Raw genomic sequence first — 20,226 nt, 5'->3', positions numbered from 1 at the left:
TATTACAACGTGAGTTTCTTTATTGAGCGTAATTTATGTAACGGCATCACGCGACACTTGTGTGGTCCATAAACGCGGAGGTGCATATATATGTAGATGCGAGGGGGGGGGGAGACACTATCCACTACAGATAGAAGACATGGAGATGTTTTTCCACACTTGCTGTACTGCCTTCTCCTGGCAAGCCAGAGTATGGCACCTCGATGCCCACGGGAAGGGAGTTTCGCAACGTTTGTGCGGTCTACCAACCCTCGCCTTGAAGTGCTGGTTTACAGCCCACGTGCCTAGCCACCACAACCCAATGTTATCCTATTTCTATAACTGAGACGGTGTTTGTGCAGCTCACAGATTTACAGATATTTGTGAATGGAGTCACAATTTACACAGAATGTTAAGTCACTGGTGCAATGATCTAGATGTTATTAATTCTCACAATGTATTCTTGGAAATGTCAGTGCTTTGCTTATATGGATATCTTTAGCATACAGTTTAAATTGTCAGTAGGTTTTATCATTGCAATGTTTAAAATACTTTGGTATACTTTATTTGTCTTAATATAACCCACACCCTTCTGCTATTTCATCATGATTCTAATATGAGAAGCCTTCAAGATTAATGGCAGGTTGAACATTGGCACAGTGATTAGCGCAGTGCAATATGAACCAGGTGACCTGAGTTTGATTCCAAACGACGGCTACCATCAGTGGTGAGTGATAGCTGAATCAAACCTGGGCCCTCCTTTTTACCACCATGCATTTAGCAACGTGGTGAAGTATGGGCCAAACAACCCCGCACGATCAAAGGCATGTCAAGGCCTTCTTCCAGCAGTTGACTGACAAATTGCCATCCAATTAATTCACATGAGTTATGGCGGTAATTATAAATCTATTTCAATGGATACATGAAACGTCTCGGTATTCAATTTTTACTGTTCCGTTCTAGTCATCAACATTGTGATTCTGTTGATCGTCAATCATTCCAGTGTAATATGACGCTGAGCTTACATTGCGCATCTCTGAACCCTGCGCTTCGTACCCACAGCTGCCCACCCAGACGTGTGCAACGCAGCCGTTCAAACAAACGCAACGGCGGACTCCACCTCCGGCAGGGTCGTGTCTGGTGGTCACCTCATCGTCATCTCCGGCGGGCCGGCCCCAAGGTTGGCGGCGACGTTGGCGCCCGGCCAGATGCCCACCCCGACCTCCTCCACGCAGCTGTGCTCCAGCAGCATGGGCCTGACCAACGGCTCGCCGGGCACGCCGCTGAAAGCGCCGCATGGCAGAATCGCAAGTGCCGTAGGTCACGCACCGCTTTCGGCCGGAAACGGCTCCCGGCCGACCGCCCTCCAGTGGCGACGGGGCGGCTTTCAAAGTGGGGAGTTGCCCCACCTGCCCAGGCCATGCACCACCATCACCACTGCCGCCACCTTCTCCGCGATCGATTCAGGCCGCCTCGGCGGCAAGGGCCTCCGGCACCAGCCGACGATCGACAAGGCCGGCTGCCTGGGATTGAACCTGAGTAGACACGGTCAGGTTCAAGTGCTCGGTGTCGATGCTGGCGCTGCCATCTTCCCGCAGGTGCATGCCGGCGGGCTCGATCGGGGCGGCGGTCGAATGGCACACGCGGAGCAGGCGCCCTTAGGGCAGGCGCTGCTGGGAGGCGGCGCTCCAGGGACTGCCTGCCGTCTCCCCGACACGCAGTGCCGACAAGCCTCCAGGATTAGGATTGAGAACGTGAAGACATTGGTGATGGCGGCGGCTGCGGGGCCGATGGCGGGACCGGCGGGGTTAATGGCACAGGGCGGCAGGAAGGCCGTTCCGGCCGGGAAGCACACAATCCTAAGCAGGGCCGAGCAAGGCACCAGCAGATCCGTCGATTCGATGGAGAGGCCCGGCCCAAATTCGGCAGGTCTGGCCACCTCTACTCCTATATCAACAGTCGGGATCCAAGGTGAGTTAATATGCAAACTAATTGAATGTCATTGACCGCAAGTGATTGAAATTGCTTAATTTGAAACATATCTGAAGGGCATGATGAATTGGCTGGGTGGCTAAGGCAGCCACTTGCTCATGTCCAGAGCACCCATGCCTACAGTGGCATGCACCTGTAATTAAGTGCATGAGAGGGGTGGGGTGGGTCGTTGGTGGGTCCCGTAGATATCGTCATGTATATGAAAGACTGGTTACAACGTGGTCTTACCACAGTAGAAAATACTGAGCCAGTACGACTGTCATAGGTTCAATTCTAGGCAGTCGCCAATGATTAAACCCGATTGTATGTATGTAGAACTTCTTTCGCAACCCTCGTAGTCAACCTTTCTCATCGGAGGTGCATAGCCAGCCGTGCTAATCGTAGATTCTCAATTGTAGTGAGCTGATGGTCTCGCTCAATCATCAGTGACCATAGATAAGCATGTTTTAGTTCCATTATAAACATCTCTGAAAACATTGTATATTCCGAGCTTCTAAACACTAGTCACATTTTATCCCATTAGTGGTCAATGTTTCGCATTAGTCGTCATCCGAGATGTGAGATTTGTTAAATGACACTAATAAAGAAAAACAACTTGTCTGGCGTTTCAGCAGACTGGCCGTTATCATGGTAGGGCAGCTGTTAAGGGGAAATATTATTTTCAAAATGTGCTAAACGCACCGAATTTCGTGGTAGTGTAGTTTACGACACATTGTGTCCTCACAGAATGGGAGGCGTTAAAACTTCCCAGGTTCGTAAAAGGGTGTATAGTGCGGCTGTTAAGGTCAGGAGAACACGTTAATTATTAAAATTGTGATGAAGGCAGTCGCATTTGGCATAAAGACAAATACTTTCCCTGTGGGAGCCATTGCAATGTTTTGCTTTTTTGAGCAGAAACCTTTCCAAGAAATATGGGACTGAACAAAGGTTAAATCATATGGGACCATGTTTCGCAAAATCAGTTTTTTTCCTGTTTACATAATAAACACGGTATTAAAAAGTAGGTTTTAACGTGTCTGACCTTTGGAAACAATCAATTTGACAGCTGAACCTAACTTGCTTAATTTACCCCCCTAGTCCTATGATGTCATACAAAATACTTATTTTTTTTTATGTTAGAATATCATGGGCCATTGTTTAACCGTGATGATGGCATCATGTAACTCAGCTGACAAAAGTCAATGTTTCGCTTATCGGGCGACATTATTCAACATTAATTTTGACACTTGTTGCTATTATGACATTTTCAAACATTCGTAAGACGTGCGCTGGCTTTTAAAGCTACACTGCCGTTATCGGCGTATTCATTGACGAGTGATTGTTGTTGTTCAGTGGCGGCGGTAGATTGACAACGCTTCGCCTGCGCAGCAACAGCAGCGGCACCACTTTACCCCAACAGCATCGGAGCAAAAAACTAAAATCCCCCGTATAGCTTTAACAGACTGTTGCGCAAGTTGCTGTTAGCGAGTAGCACCTATGCAAGCCGGCACAGCACGCGAGGGGGTGGGTGGCCAGCACCACGCCCGGCCGCTTTTGTCCAACCAGTTGCAATGTTTACACATTGCACCAGGTACTCATTTGAGGCTGAGTTGACCTTCGAGAGGCCCAGGACCTATTCAGATAAGCGTCACTGCCGTTGCCTGTGAGCGGGAATCGAACTCGGGTCCGCCGCGTTCGTAGCACAGCTTGCTAATCGCTACACTACCGCTCCTCTACCTAGAGTGAGGGGCCAACTCACAGTTATCTCCATTGCTTATTTATAAAACCGAATCCACCACACAAACCATGGCAGCAGATGCGGATACCTGATGCACATGTGTCAAATTAAAAACTCTCCAATTGTGTGCCTCTGTGGTCGTCCAAAACAGACCGTACAGCTTATAATGACACGATAACGCGATCCACAAATACGAAGGTGACATCATGGCGATCCACTCTGCTGCTCCTAACGTGGTTGTCTGGCTTGACCACCTGGATGTGAAATTGTAGTTGTTGCTCTACATCTACATCGGCATCCATACAAAAGCTGATGTGCTCACCTCCCCCCCTACATGCGTGCATCTGCTTTGTCCGCGCACCCGTCTTTAACAGCGTACAGGTTTCAGGCTGGCCCGGGGCTGTACACACAACTGAATTCCAGCCTGAAGTTCAAACTGCTGCCACGCTTGGAACCAGCCCAGCCAGTCCGATTTCATAGTCTGGCTACCTCAATAAAACGCAGAATATATCTGGGTTTGACATCGTTGATGACATGGTATCTTTTTCCTGCTTTTGGAAGGAAGGTTTGGCAGTCATTGCTTGCAATAATTCTAAGTATCTAAGTGAGAATGTATAGCTATATCATTCTTAAAATGTACATTTTAGTGGTTTAATGCCTTTTTTTCTTTTTGAGGGTGCCATGGTGGCGAGATGTTAACTACCTCGTCTAGCATACAGGCGGTAAAGGGTTCGATCCCGACCCTGATGCCTGTATATTTGGAGTTTGCATGTTCTCCCCATGATCGTGTGGATTTGTCTCCGGGTCCTCCGGTTTTTCCTTCTTCCACATTTATAAATATGCTTTTAGGTTATTTGGCCGCTATACATTTCCAAGTGATAAGCCGCTTCGTTGAGATATCATTTGTGGCCAGGTTGCTTTTGAAAAAGACCTATACAGCCCAGTGGGGCTAACCTGGTATAATAAAAAAATATATTTTCGTTTTTAAGTTTTTTTGGTTATACTTTTTTGTTATGTAGCTTGGGTTTTTTTTAAATTTAGACAGTTGTGTATACCTTGCTGTTTACTTTATAAACATTCACAACTGAATACTTGGGATTTTTGTTTTATCTCCGCTTGAAGTACAAGCAATGACTGCCAACCTTCTTGGAAGCAATACACAAAGATGCGACGTCACGTCCGCGTAAATTGCGGGTTATTGGGATAGCCTGACTACGAAGTCGGGCCGCCTTTGCTGGCAATGGCCACCAACCTAGCAAGGACAAGTCAACTATGACTTCACGCCTGAGTAAATTTCCGTTATTATTCACATTAGCAGTCTTGTGGACATGCCACTTACACGGGCTGTATGAGATTCAACGATTAGCACAGTTGGCTACGTACGGTGCGAAAGAAGTTCATATGGATGCCCATTATTAATGAACAATCCTATCGCCCTGTTGGTTGCCGCAATGCAAGTTGGGTTTTTTCATGCCGACTCCACTGTTGGACATCTGTGTCTGGTTTTTGTCATCTGCTTTGTGGGAGCTCTGAGAAAATTAGGTATCCGTAAATATTCTTGTTCTTGCACAAGTCTACTGGACGAAGGTGTGCCGTTTTTATTTTCAACGTGTACGATCATTTAGTTTGATGTGTAATATATTCTAATCGTTTTAAGCCAATTTTTTGTGGTTTCCGTTTAGTGTTGAGAAAATGATGAGAGGAAATATAAAAAGAACTGTGATGTGGAATATATTGGTAAAAATATTTGCGGAGTGAAATAAGCAAGTGCTTATTATATCAGTGTGTTGTACATTTTGTCAGCTACCCAGACTGCCGTGCAGATAAATTATTTCATAGCTAGAGGCTGAAAATAAATTAATGGTTTCAAAATTCTTTGATGCTGGAGAAAACTGATGATGACATTTTTTTTAAAGAAAACATTCTTAATATTTTATGTATATTTTAATCAATGGTCTCTAGACGACCCAGAGTAGGAAGTCTGCAGAACATGTCATTTGCAATAGCCGTTCTTTATTTGCCATTAGAAAAAAATGACGCTCGCTCTCTGCTTATGAATCATACCTGATGTGTGTGTGTGTGCGCATTGCGGCATCTTGAATTTAAATGTGGGCTTCCAAACGATCGTGGGCGTTATTAATGCACCTCCAACATTCCTATACAACAAAATTACTGCACCGTTACGCAGCCGGGCAGATTAACTGACAAACTATACCACGCTTCAATGTCCAAGCCACAAAAGTTCATTATTAATTCCGTCGTCTTTGCGAATTATATCCCTCCTTAGCTTCACCTACACCTCTGATTAAATATTTTATCTAAAATAAATGGAAAAATGTTTTTCCTCTTAAGTTCACCTTTACGTGCCTCGCATGGCTTGGCTATTTAATGCTGGAATGTGTTTAGTTTTGGATTTTGGAAGGAAATTTTCAATCCCTGAAAGAGCAAATAGTTCCGCTTTTTTTTCGTTGCCATCATACTTGAATTTAAAGGGCACTTGGGTCTGGATTACGCTGAGCAAAGTGTAATTGCCTCGTTGTAATGACTACTTTGGAAAGTTCACGAGTATAGGTTTGCGCTGGAAATGTTTGGTTATTTTTCCATAGATGGCTCTGTGACAGCACGGGGGTTAAATCACACATTAATTATGAAGCCAGCAACGTTGAGACCTATAGGCTTATTTTATGGTTCACCATTCAGACTCTTTAAGTGTTTTCACACTTCTTGCTTTTTGAGTGGAGGTAAAAAAAAAATTATTTACCCGTGTTTTGAATTCTAACAAAAATTTACTGAGAATTTTGTTTTAATATATTTGGCAAAGTGTTCAATTGGTTGGAGCCAGAAAAAACTTGTATTTGGAAAAGTTCCGTGTTCAAATGCCGGTCAGAGGTCGACTCGACCCCATGCCATAATGTATGCACTGTCCTTATCAGAGTTGTCTTTTTGTTTTTATTTTGACCGCAAGTGTTGTTGTCAATGCAAACATGATCCCTTGTATAAAGGTGTCAGGTTTGTTGCCAGATTAAAGAGTAAAAACCTATTACTATATCTTGCTACTGGCAAAGGGGGTCTCGTAATGTAAATTCTTACCCCGAGCTCTCAATACTCTGATGGTGCGTTGTCTTTGAGTTGTGCGCCTTTTGGCGTCATCTGGTCCAACACCGTGTGAGACTGGGCTCTAAGAAAAGCTATCTCGGGTGTGGACCAATCAATTTCAAGGACAGTGCATATCGTCATCAGAGTTGTCTCTTTTTGTTTGCATTTTGACCGCAAGTGTTGTGGTTAATGCAAACATGATCCCTTGTATGAAGGTGTCAGTTTTGTTGCCAGATAAAAGGGTAAAAACCTATTACTATTACCATTCATTAAGACGTTAGTCGCGAGAGTGGGCAATGGTGTTCTGAATTTTCCATTTGTGAAACATTACCTGTATATTACTCAATTGGAATTATACACAGCAACAATCGCCCCCCCCCCCACTGCCAAAAACTTGCAGGACAGTCCTGAAAAACGGTCATGAGACCCAGTGAGGCTTTCCAAGGTTAACGAGCTAAATAATTACGTAAAAACTACTATTTAAACTATTATTTTACTAGGTAAGGCCCACTAGCTATATAACTCTTTTTCAGCAGCGACTTGGTCACAAATGATAACTCAAAGACGTAGCTGATCATATGTAAATTTACTACTGGTAGGAACCACCTGGTTCCACCAGCCCACAGGGGATTATTGTGTCTGTTCGTCGTGCATCCACAAATGGGAGGGGTGGGGCTGGGTGGAGAGGGGAAGGTGGGGAGGGGCTGGGTGGGGAGGGTGGGGCTGGGTGGGAGGTGGGGCTGGGTGGGGAGGGGCTAGTCACCCCGTGGTGCCCTTATAAAACTCAACGTTTAACCTACTCACGCCGGCTTGTGCCCGCCCTCACAGTCGGCCATATTTGCGGAATACACCACGCCGCCGTTGACCCTGGCCATTGACCGAGCAACCCACCGTTCCTACCAGCTCCCTCCGCAGGAATGTGTTCTTAAATGCATGTTGTTTATAAATGTGGAGGGAAAAACCGTAGGACCCGGATGAAAAAGATCCACGCGACCAAAGTGAGAGAGAGTCACGCAAACTCCAAATATACAGGCGTCAGGGTTGGGATCGAACCCATGACCTCCTGTATACCAGACGAGACAGTTAACATCTTGCTACCGGTGCGCCCTTGCCTTGCTTGAATGCGTGTCCCACTTTAGAAAGGAACAGCATTGCTTTGGAAAGTCCTGGTAACCCTGCGTTGGAAAACAGCCTGAAAGATGGTGGCCACTTCACCGAAAACTGCTTCTACTCCCTGGGCCACTCGCCGCAGAGTGACTCCACAGATGTACGTACACGCGGCTGCCTGCAGGTGGCCTTCACACCCGTCGACACTCATTGGAATTACTGATTGGAATTACAGAAGGAGAATAATACGTGGATTGCTGTCAAATAATATAATCTATGTATGTATGTTGAACTTCTTCTTGGTTCTTTCGGTAAAGTCACGTAGAATGGAAATATTTTTATTATTTCCATTCTACGTGACTTTACCGAAAGAACCAAGAAGATGAATCCCTGCAGTCACGAAAGCTTTAAATCGAAATATGTTAAACTTCTTTCGCACCGTATGAATGCCCATCACATAAAAATGTGACGAACACAAATAGATCTGCAGAATGTCAATAGTTAGAGCGGAAAAAAATCGTTCACCTTATTTAGCAAATGACCGTCCGATTAGCACGGTTGGCTACTTACGGTGCGAAAGAAGTTGAACATACATACTGTGCCTAGAGCCCCGTGTCTGCCGGCTACGACGCAACACTGTCACAGGAATGCATGCGTACAGCATACCCAAGCAATGGATAATTGCAGGGTTGATCAAACTCAACTATGGACTCTCCGTAGCCCCCTGGGTTGTCCACCTCAGCCGTTCACTGACCCAGCTGCCATTTTTTTGCGCGCGCGTGTTTGCATCCGGTCGGCTGACCCGCAGCTCGCCGTACAGCTGGCCGATGGCTACAACGTCTTCATGGCGCGCTCGCAGCTCGAGGAGATCCTGATGCACTACACCCGCTCGGGCAGCCTGCTCTTCCGCAAGCTGGTGGCCGCCTTCTTCGACGACCACACGCTCGCCAACTCGCTACCCAACGGCAAGCGCAAGCGCGGCTTCAACGACCCCCGCAAGGGCCTGGAGCCCAACATCGTGGCCGCCATCCGAAGTGCGTACACCCCCGCGTACACATCCCCTTGACAGGGACATAGGGGCGGCAATGGGCATATTTCTCACCCCCCCCCCATGTCTGCTGTCTCCTATATCCTCATCTAGTTTACGTTATAAAAAAAAAAATCTGCCTGAGCTAACTATAGGTGTTTTTTTTTTACGTTGATTTAGGTTTGTGCAATGTTGTTTATCGAATATTGATCTTTAAAAAGTATTCAAGAGCGCTGTTTCCATAGGCAATGCACATCAGGAGCGCTCCGATTGGCCGAAAATTGGCGGCCGTAATATCGTAAACATCGTTAATCGAAAATGTACCGTTAACAGAAACAATGGGACCCGATGGGAGGCAGATCGTTAATGGAAATATTGTTAATTTATGGCATCGTAAACCGTGGGACCACTGTATTTATTTTCAGATGTTCTGCCCCAACAGGAGAGAAACTCGCGATACAAATTATATAAAGATTTGAGATTGTCCCAAAACATTTTCCAACATCTTGGGTGTGATTGCTTCAAATGTTTCTGTTTTGTCCTGTTGAACGCCACAGTAATGCTCGCTTTAAAGGACACAAATAACAGTAATATAAATGGTCCAACCTTCATGGACACCCTGTATATCCCAATTGTCCGCTCTTGGTCATTCTAAAATGTGGACAAATATATTTACCATGCAGTGGCCAACAATGCTTGAGTATTCCTCAAAAGAGAATACTCTATACAGACATTGGTATTGCATTGTTTTTTTCCCACCGTTCCCTTTCTTAACGGAACACACAGGTGTTGATGGTAATGAGCAAACTCTACCGTGATATATCAGCCTGACAAAAATAGCCACACCGAACTGCACACAGGGCACTTAAATATAGCAGCACTTGTGGACTGCCGGTCGCGATAAATACAGTCATTACCGACGACACCACAATGCTACAAAAAAAGTGCTTCTTATAAACACTCACGCCGTATATGAACCACACTTGATATTTGTCATCTTCAGCAGATGCTTTTTATATATATGTAGTGGGTTCAACTGAGTCGCAGACGTAGACTTGGAGGCAACACATTTATTCAACTCCAACACACGGGGTAATTTTCACCTTAACACAATAACAACCTATGGTGGTGACCACCAGGCTAACTACACTAGTTACCACGTGACTGGTGTAGTTAGCCAGATGGTAATCACCAGGCTAGCTACACTAGTTACAACGTAACTACTACTACGGACCAGGACCAACAGCTTGGGGTCCAGATCCACGTGTTGGAGACTCGTTGAACGGAAAACGTAGACGAAGGTTTCTTCCAGGATGAACAACAACCCCGGTCCCTCTCGGGGACCCGGCTGATATTCTCTGCGGCGTGCCTGGCTCCGCCCTTGGCCACGACCACCTTCTAGAATCCTCAAGAAGGATCTGGGTCCCCATCACGTGACCACCCCTAGCCCCCACTTGGGCCCCTTTGTAGACTTAACTGGTCACGTGTCCTCCCGGGTCAACCAGAGTGCCATGGCCTCGAGTAACCTCCTCCTACGGCCTGCACTCACACCCTGTCCTGTAGGGGCTGGCACTGCACGCAAGGCGTGGTGCCATCTCGCGCTGTCAATCAGCGCTCACCGGGCCCCTCTAGGGGCGCTACTACACCCACACCTTTGTTTGTGTCCGCGATGTCGTTACACCGCACACCGTGCTTCTCTCGGGCCGGCACTGCACGTTGACATCCCGCGATGTCACTACATCTATATACTGCTGGATTGATGCTTCTTCACAACATCGCTATCCATCACGGTCCTGCGATGTCACAAATCCATCCCGGGTCCACTTGTATGGGCTGATCTCATTGCTCCGTGACCGTGGCGATCATCTTCTTGGGTGTGTCCCCCCTGCTTCGGCTGCTACTCCGTCATTCCTGACCGTCATCCCTGCTAACGATGTGCCCCGCCCAAAGCCCTCTCTTGATAAGTCACTATGATGTCTTGACACGTATGCTTTCGCGACCAATATTATTCATAATAAATGTTTTTGGTTTAGATCACGTTATTTATAAATGTGTCGTAACCCTCCACCACCCGACACGGCCAATCAGCAAATAAGTGTCACGTTGACAAAAGACAAATAATTCACTACTTTAGCCCACCGGTGTGTTGAAGAGTGAATCCACAACATTTACAAAAAACTATTTTTTTAGTACAACGTTTCGCTGGTAATTACATCCAGCATCATCGGGCAATTAGCCAGAATCCAGCATCATCGGGCGAATTGCCCGATGATGCTGGATGTAATTTCCAGCGAAACGTCGTACTAAAGAATTCTGCCATCCCTTAGGTGACGTTTTGGGCAAAGCCCTTCACAGGAATGTAGAGGCCAGAGATGTGTGGCCTCTATGTTCTGGACAGAAAGGCCATTGCCCGAAACGTTGCCTATTGTCTACCTTTTTCTTTTAAGGTCACAGTGTTTTTGACAAATGTGAGTTTGCAGCAGCAGCATCATCACCACCAAATAAACTGTCCTTTTTTTGTGGAAAGTCCACATCAGTAGTCCTGTGTTGACTAGCTCCCACCCACCGTAAGTAAGAATGTGAAATTTCCTCTGGTTCAGTGCTGTCAACACAGATGAACGGCAACACATTGCTCGTTTGAGCAGGGAAAAACAATACGTTGATTTGATGTCTGTACGTATGTTGAACTTCTTTCGCGTCTTACGTAGCCAACGACACTCATCGTAAGCGTGAATCTTAACATTGCGTTGTAAGAGTGCATTTGAACATTGTGTTGCATTGCTGAGTTATGCAAAGTCACGATTGTGGTGCTTGTTTGCAGGCTTCACGGAGAGCTACTGCGAGAATAAAAAGATAATGAAGCTACCAGGACCGAAAGATTGGGTGCAACTCTTGCAGGACCAGATAAAGCTGGCTCGTCGCCGCATTCGCAGAGGTGGGTTCACATTGTAATGGGTTGGGAGTGAGGTGCAATCGTTATCTCTCTGTTCACAAACACACACATATATATCAAAGTTAATTTAGAACACGGGAAGTTTTCGCTCAACACGTTGTCACACTAGCGCTTTTTTGCTACATCGCGGTTCTTCTATTCGGTGACACTTTTCGCACGACACGGAACGCGTGCACCATTATAACGCAGTTGCCAAGTGGTCAATGACGAACTACTTTCTTGAGCTGCTCTGCCGAGCTGTCTGATGAAGTAAAGGACACTAATTACCCTCATCTCAGGTCTTTTTAAAGTGAAAATGTGATTTAGTAGCTTGGTAATTCATCGCCTAACGCATTTTTGCTAAACGCAGAACTTTTCAGGAACGCATCTACCGCGATAAACGAGGTATTTACTGGATACATATGAAATGTTATTTATTGTACCTTTTTTTTCTGGATGCGTGCGACACATTTATCCTTTACTTCACAAGGCTTTATGCCACCTGATAGGAAGAGAGAACGTTTAGCAAAGGTAGGCTTTGTGTCATGACAATAGCCCATTGATCTGACCTTGTGAATGAATTATTGTTGGAGAAATAGGTTACTCTGTTTGTCTACAGTTATCATTGTCTCTAAATCGAATGAATAGCACTCGGAGACGAATTTTTTTTATTTTAAAGACAAACCAGTGTGTGTGTGTGTATCGTGGGGAGCGGCAGTGGCGTCACTAGGGGCGTTCGGGGGGTGTGGACTGCACCGGGTGACACCATCAGAGGGGGTGACCCCCAAAATGACTGCAGTTTTTCAGAAGAAATTAATTTTTTATAAAAAATATTCCCGCAGTTATAACAACAAAAATATTTTCGTAAGCCCAGCTTACATGTGTCGTGAGCGACTTCAGAGACACGTCGAGTAGAAGACTTATTTATTAAGAGCACACTGGGCGATACATTGTGTAACGCAGCTACACATAGGCGATCCTAACACGTAGCCCCATCTCCGACTTCGCTACACAAGCTGTTCGACCAGCAACGGCGACGGAGAGAGCCTTCCAGAAGATCAGGCACGTGGGTCCCCCTTATATCTGCCCCGGCGCGGCCAAGCTCCACCTCTGGCCACGCCCACTTTCCAGAACCTTCCAGCTGGTTACCGGAGCTTCTCGACTTACTCCGCCTTTCACCTTTTCCCCAGATACGCCCCCCTTATAATAAGGCAATTATGTAATGCAGCCATGACCGTAATTTCCACTCCCGGCCGACAGGTGTCCCCCTGTCATTACACACGTACTGTATCAACAAGGCTAAAACGCTATGCTAATTTTATTTTTTAAACTTCTAATGCGATCCGGTCATGGCTGTCATTATTACCCCAACTACAGTGACGCTTCGAATCACGTGGTTTCGTCTGCAAGCGCCACAAGCACGCGCTGGTGTTTTCGTTGCTGATGGTGTTTTTATAAGTCACTGATTTTGACAAATTTTCTGTTTGAGCTACAATGTAGCAGTAATTAGTATTTGTGAACCTATATCAATAACTTTTTTGAAGATTAAGTAATTCAAGGAAAAGGAGTAAAATGAAAAAAGGTTTCCACTCAGTTACTAATATTGTTTTAACTAATAATATTGTAATTCAATGTAGAAAGATTTTACAAACAATTTTGTTAGTATTCATATAATCTAAGAAATATTACATTGTAATTCAATGTAGAAAGATTTTACAAAACAATTTTGTTAGTATTCATATAATCTAAGAAATATTACATTTGAGCAATTTACAACTATATTTATTACATATTATTCTATGATAAAACATTTCTAATAAACTTAAATGTAGAACAATTATTGATTACTAGCGGGAAGTACCCGGCATTGCCCGGGGGGGAAATATATTTCAAAACTTCTCTTAAAAACATAACAAAAACATACACGAATGCTAAGCTATTGTGAAAGCCCGGCATGCCGTTTGTCCATCAACAAAATTATTATAGCCTTGCAGAAGTCCAAAAAGTTATAGAAAGTGGGGGGTAAATAATTGCTCTAAAAGGTTTCTGCAAATTGTTAACCCCCCCCCCTCAAAAATATTTTGACTCCCGCATAGGCATATTTCCCTAAAAACCCTACATACAATAAAGTGAGTATCTACTGACTCTAATAGTATCTGACTCGACAGTATTATCTGGCTGTACAATAGTATCTACTGACTCTATAGTAGTATCTGCTGACTCTGTAGTTGTAGCTACTGACTGTACAGTAATATCTACTGAGCCCAGTAGTTTCTACTGACTGTATAGTAGTAACTACTGACCATAGTAGTATCTACTGACCCTACAGTAGTATATACCGACTCTATAGTAGTAACTACTAACTCTATAGTAGTATCCACTGACTACAGTAGTATCTACTGACTCTACAGTAGTATCTACTGACTCAATAGTACTATCTGCCGACTCTATAGTCGTATCAACCAACTCTATCGTCGTAAATACAGCCTCTACAGTAGAATCTAATGACTATAGTAGTATCTCCTGAATCTATAGTATCTATTGACTCTATCGTAGTATCCACTAACTATAGTAGTAACTACTATCTATAGTATCAGCTGACTCTATAGCAGTATCTGCTTACGCTATAGCAGTATCTCCCGACTCTACAGTTTTATCTACCTACTCTATAGTCGTATATACCGACTCTATAGTAGTATCTATCGACTATATAGCAGTTAACTACTAACTTAACAGAGTGCCGTGGTGAGGCCTAGTCCTGTGCAGAGCCCCCATGTTCACTTTAACCACATGAAACTATGTAAACGTAAATACATTTAGGCTGTGCGTATGATATTGTCATTTAAAGGTGTCATTTAAATTTTGCTATTTGTTTATGTCACTACTATTGCCATTACATTCAGTGATATACGGGAATTACGAGTAACATTAGTACAACAAACATTACTAAAGATGCTGTATGGTCTGGTACGGGTGGAGGTCCATGGGGGGTGACACCACGAGTTACCGCACAGAGTGACACCAACCCTAGCGACGCTACTAGGGAGCGGTAGTGTAGCGGTCAGCGTGCTGCGCCGAGTTAGTGGACATAAAACCACTGGCTCAGGCCAACCAACGCGCATATGAGCACTCATTGGTGTGGCAAAGGTGCGATGCCCCCATCGACAAATACAAGGAGACATCACGGCGATACCACTCCACTGCTCCTCCTGATGCGGTTGTCTGACTTGAATGTGAAACGGTAGTCGTTGCTCCCCGCATCTACATTGGCCGCCGTACGACAAGAAGAAGACCTGAGAGTGCTGGCGCGGAGACAGATTTGCTCCCCGTTGGTTTATTTGAATAATGAAACGATCGCCTTGTGTTTTTCAGTGCCTGCACACAACATGAGGCTGCAGGACGCGGCAGAGGCGTTTAAAGAAGATAAAGTGAAGTTGGAATGAAGGGAGTCATCGGCGCTTTAGACCACCCGGCACTGTGAACAAATGTAACACTCGCAGACAATTCACTTTGCAAAAAGGGGGACAGCTCTGCTTTCTTACTTTCTCGAAAAGTTCAGAGGTGGTGTTGTGTAATGTTTACAGTTTTTTTTATGAGTGTAAACACTGGATATGAGGTTTGATTTTTAATCAGAGTTCTTTGTAAATAAACACCAACACAAAAAACTAGCGGAGGGTTTTTTTTTTGGTAAGTGTTTATTTTTTTTCAAAGAACCCCCATCGCTTCCCCCGTCACACGATAAGCACTCATTTTATAGACGACATTGCTCAAATATCCAGCTGCAAAAAAAATCCTGGAAAATAGAGAGAATTCTGCACTCGTTGATGCTTTCCATTATAAATATATATTTGATTACTGGGTAATTAATATTTAATAAAAAGGTGAATTTTATTTTAAAAAATTGGTTGCACTGCAGACATGCCAACCCGAAGCCAGAATTTCGTGGCGTTTTTGCGTGCGCTCGGCTCTGCAAGAATTGCAGAATCGTTGAACTGGGTCCTGAAGTTGTAAATCGACATCAGTGTGTGCATATGATATCGTCATCTTTAGCCCTGTTCTATCCACTGCTGGATGAAAACCCCCCCACATCACCTGCACCCCCCTCCCCCCAACTGCCACTCCCATCACCAGTCTTGTTCACAGCCATCAACCCATCTGGCAGTGTGACACGCCCAAGCCCAATTGTCCAAACGGTCACTTCGCTTTGTCCTCTCATCCATGTTGCTGTGGCCCTCTTTTGGTCTCGCAATGTAATTTCCAGATTTTCCATTTTTCTGTGTCATTGTCCACGTTCCTGTCCCCATATGTTGATAGCAGGGAACTGGGACTGATTGTAAAACCTCCCTCTTTAGGCACAAGGGATTGTTGCTCTCCGTTGTCACGTTGTGTTTCACTGGCATTTCCAGCCTGCCCTTGCTTGTATTTAATTATCGTGATACATTTTCGAGTTGTGGGTCCCATGCCGAACACCGCAATAGACTATGCAGATGCGAGACCTGGCGAGAGATAATGGTAGCAGATTGCCACCACGATTATTTGTACGAGACCTTTGGGTGTCTGGTCGTAAGATATATTAAGTCTGACCACCCGGTAGCTATTTATATCCCATAGCCACTGTTGTGGACTCCAAATATTGAAAATACCTGCTGAGGATGCCTCAAGGACCCTAACATAACACCCAAGTTCGGTGTCCTTGACGTGGCCGTTGGAGCATTTCTCCTCTAAAGCGAGTGTCATGCGCTGCTGCTGCTGTCGGGATTTTCAGAAATTGAAAATGTAACGGTTAAAAATAAATACAGCAGCTGTGAAAACGTACGTGTTAAACGAGACGGAAAGCTCTGATTATGTTTGTTTTTAATCGAGAACCTCTTGTGTATCCTGATGGAAACTGTGGATGTGCCAGAGTGATAAGCAATGCAGTCCACAGTGCTGCCCACGCTTTCGGGTTATTGTGGATGCGTTTGCTGGCGGTGGCACGAAGCTGCCTACGATAGCGGCGATGCTCTTTAGATGCTGGTAATGGTGTCGGTGCTGTTAACGATATAGGGGCGGTAGTGTCGCGGGTATTGTAGCGGTTAGTGCACTGCGCTACGAATCCGGTGACCCAAGTTCGATTCTCACTCACGGCCAAACCCAGTGGCGATTTTCCGAACCGGTCCTGGGCCTCTCCTAGGTCGACTCGACTTCAAATGAGTACCTGGTGCAGTTTGAAACATCGCCACTCGGGAGATAAAGGCAGCCGGGCGTGGTACTTTCCACCCACCCCCTCGTGCGTTGTGCTGGCCTGCAAAGGTGCTCGCTAACAGCACTTGCCCCAAAAGTCTGTCGAGGCTATACGGGGGATCCTTGGCTTTGCTGTTATCGATAGTGCTAAATGATGGTGGTGCTGGTGCTCGCATCGAATGAAGCTGCTCAGTCGGCCCGTTTCGTGAATTGCTGACGATGTGTTGTGTACACGGCCGATTCTCCGGGGTCACCGTGTAATTGGCTCGCTCTTGTATGCCAAGACAAATCACGAGACGTTTAGCAACAAATGCAAGCCTCTTGCCAAAAGTGGCGCATTGTCTCCATCCCGCTCCCCAACTTCAATGTAAACATTTTAGGGGTTTTCTTTTAGGCTTGCAGAGAGTTGCCGTATTCTCCAGGCTATAAAGACGCTCCTTAAACTCATGTTTCACCCCCAATCGCGTGTGTCCGGTTCAAAATTTGGATACACACACCGACCGGACGCACACCCAACTTTGCTTTGGAATACCGGGGGGCGGGGTGCATCTTATATTATCCGGAAAATACATTCATTATTTTACTTGTTACGGGCAAGTGGTGAAGCAGTGTCGGAGAAATTTCGTCCAATGCTGGAGGCCGAGCACGTGCTATTATAGCAGTGGTGACACAGACGGTGGCACAGCACACAGTTGGCATCGCTGTTTGTAAATATTGCTCAGTTTAGTATCGGTCCATTTCCATTGCCATTGTCTTACAACATTGTCAATGTTATAAACGTCGCGGTGATCACGAGTCTTGAAGAGTTATTCATATCTACGGCCGCACGAAAGATTTTGGACGCAGCGGGGAACTGCCTGTTTGCGATCTCGCAACATCGCATCCCCATGTCAGTGTTCAACGGAGATGGTTTTAGAGGAGACACGGCTCTGTGATCCTCCCATAAAAACAACTGTAGTGCCATTCACTGTAAGCATTGTGTGTATATATATCCAATGCAGTGTGTAGCATATTCCGCTTCTGAGAATCGGAATACTTAAGTGTGAGAATACTTTACCTGAAAGGTATACTTCGTGCGTTCGCTGCGTTATTAACAGTACAGTATTTTTTAGACTCGAAGATGAAGCCAGCCCCCCCCCCCCCCCTCTATTTTTGAACCTTTTACAGTCAATCGATGGCTGAATGCTGTTTCAAATGACGCGTGCACCTTGTGGGTTTAATCATTCTTGCTACAATTCACGCGACGGAGGCCCCGCGCGGCATAGCCAGTTCAGTTTTTCTCGCTCGTGTGATGCCATCGTCGTTGAAAATATGACGAGGTGTACTCTGCAAAGTGTGTATTTATTGTCAAAAGATGTTTTATCGCAGAATTGTTTTCAACGCTGAGTTAGAAATTCTTCAACATCTTGGCCATTGACAAAATTTGAGGCGCGGGCCTTTTTGAACGGGTCATAAAATGATGCGATGTACTTTTCTTTATTTTTTACGAGAAGTGCCCCGAAGTTGTCCAGTGCCCTATGAGGGTCAAAGTGAAGCATCCAATCTTTGTTTTCGAACGGAAGTGTGAATCGCAATGTCTTCTTTTGAGCAACATTCCCCCGAAACGCGCACACTTGGCGCATTCTACAGGAGTTAACTGCACGCAGACGCACTCAGAGGCGCGTGTGCGCATGAATTCGGTTTCATAGCAAGAAAAATAACTTCTGGAAATGGTCTCTTAAACTGGGAAATCATACATGGCTACTAACACATCATTACGGTCCATATTTTGATTGGAAGGAGGCCATTATTAACGTGGATTGCAGAGGGTCGTGGTACTTTTAGGACAAATTAAATGTGCTTTATTAAGGCGACGATGTTTCGTAGGTAATTCAGTCAAGCTATTTATGTGCCGTGTTGAAATTTGGAGCACTTTCCTTCGGAGATATGTCAGGCCCTGTATTATTAATATAGAACAGTATAATATAAATGTAGACGCAATAGACTGCTGTGGCTGAGGGCCTGTTTACAAAGACCCTCCCCCGGCTGTTTGTCAGATGAAGAGTGACTTTATGTGCATCTTCGGGTGTGAATTGTGAAAGGATACGCATTGCATTGTTTTTGTAAACTTGCCAATTTCTATGAATACCTTGCACCTTCGCCATCAGCTTCAAAATGCAAGCATTTAAAATGTGTAGGGCCAAATGTTCAAGTATTGAAAACTGTGAACAGAAGTTTGGAGGTGTCTGGTTCCTGGGGAGGGAGACGACTTATAATTCTGCACTGCTGATAAACGTGTCCCTATTTAACAGCGCTCGGGAAACTTAACGTTACTGTTTTTGATTTTTGAAAGTAAACAATGTTGTGTGTGCACCTCCCATTAAGAGTTTTGCTTTCCTGAAATTTCTATAACTTGTATACTACCAGCTTATAAACTGAAATCTGTTTCTATGAAAAGTTTCAATGAAAATGCCCAACTCATTTATATGTCCAAATATACTTTTGTTCACTTCCGAGTGTTGGCCATACGAGTGAATGGTTGTTTGTAGAAAAATTTAATTTGCTAATATATTACTTACTCGCTTTACTTACCCGGCTTCGCCCGGGACTTGGATTCACCACGCCCGGCCGCCTTTATCTCCCCAGTGGCGATGTTCACACACCACACCAGTTACTCGTTTGAGGCTGAGTCGACCTAGGAGAGGCCCAGGACCAGTTCATATAATCATCACCGGTGTTGGCCGTGAGCGGGAATCGAACTCGGGTCGCCGGGTTCGTATCGCAGCGCGCGGATCGCTACGCAGTTGAAGAGCGCCTTAGACCTGCAACACATTTGTATTTCACTTGGCCCGCGATCAGCAGGCACACTCCGTTACGCTTCCGCACACGGGTCACATGACAGATGGACGTCACAGCTCACTTGACGTGCTAAATATATGCATTATTGGGCCCCCCCCCCAAAAAAAATATACAAAAGTGTATTTTTTTATTTTTTCATGATGTACAGTCTGGAAAGTACCCACATGCCAAATTTCAAGTTTGTTGCATGTCGGGAAGTACGCTAAACATTTTGAACAGACACACACAATCACATTTCCATTTTATATGTATATAGATTAGGAAGAGGAAAATGTTTTTTCATTGCACTGTATTGCAAATATTCCAGGTTTGCGA

The 20,226-nt window shown here is 45.1% G+C and overlaps 1 protein-coding gene across 1 annotated transcript in view; it reads left to right on the top strand.

Moving 5' to 3' along the window:
• The window catches only part of BEND7 (BEN domain containing 7), a 40,685-nt gene extending 21,117 nt beyond the window's left edge, over window positions 1-19,568 (top strand). Inside the window, exons 6-10 of the mRNA XM_078614343.1 lie at window positions 1,042-1,950; window positions 7,924-8,051; window positions 8,700-8,925; window positions 11,740-11,853; window positions 15,223-19,568. Coding sequence (XP_078470469.1) covers window positions 1,042-1,950; window positions 7,924-8,051; window positions 8,700-8,925; window positions 11,740-11,853; window positions 15,223-15,293 — 1,448 coding nt within the window. The 3' untranslated portion in view covers window positions 15,294-19,568. The remainder of the gene's footprint in view (window positions 1-1,041; window positions 1,951-7,923; window positions 8,052-8,699; window positions 8,926-11,739; window positions 11,854-15,222) is intronic.
• Window positions 19,569-20,226: the final 658 nt, after the last annotated feature.

Source organism: Lampetra planeri, chromosome 44 (genome assembly GCF_965212315.1).
Source record: "Lampetra planeri chromosome 44, kcLamPlan1.2.h2, whole genome shotgun sequence".
Classification (NCBI taxonomy): Eukaryota; Metazoa; Chordata; class Hyperoartia; order Petromyzontiformes; family Petromyzontidae; genus Lampetra; species Lampetra planeri.
Note: the sequence above shows the minus strand (reverse complement) of the source record. Positions and strands in the feature narration are given on the sequence as shown.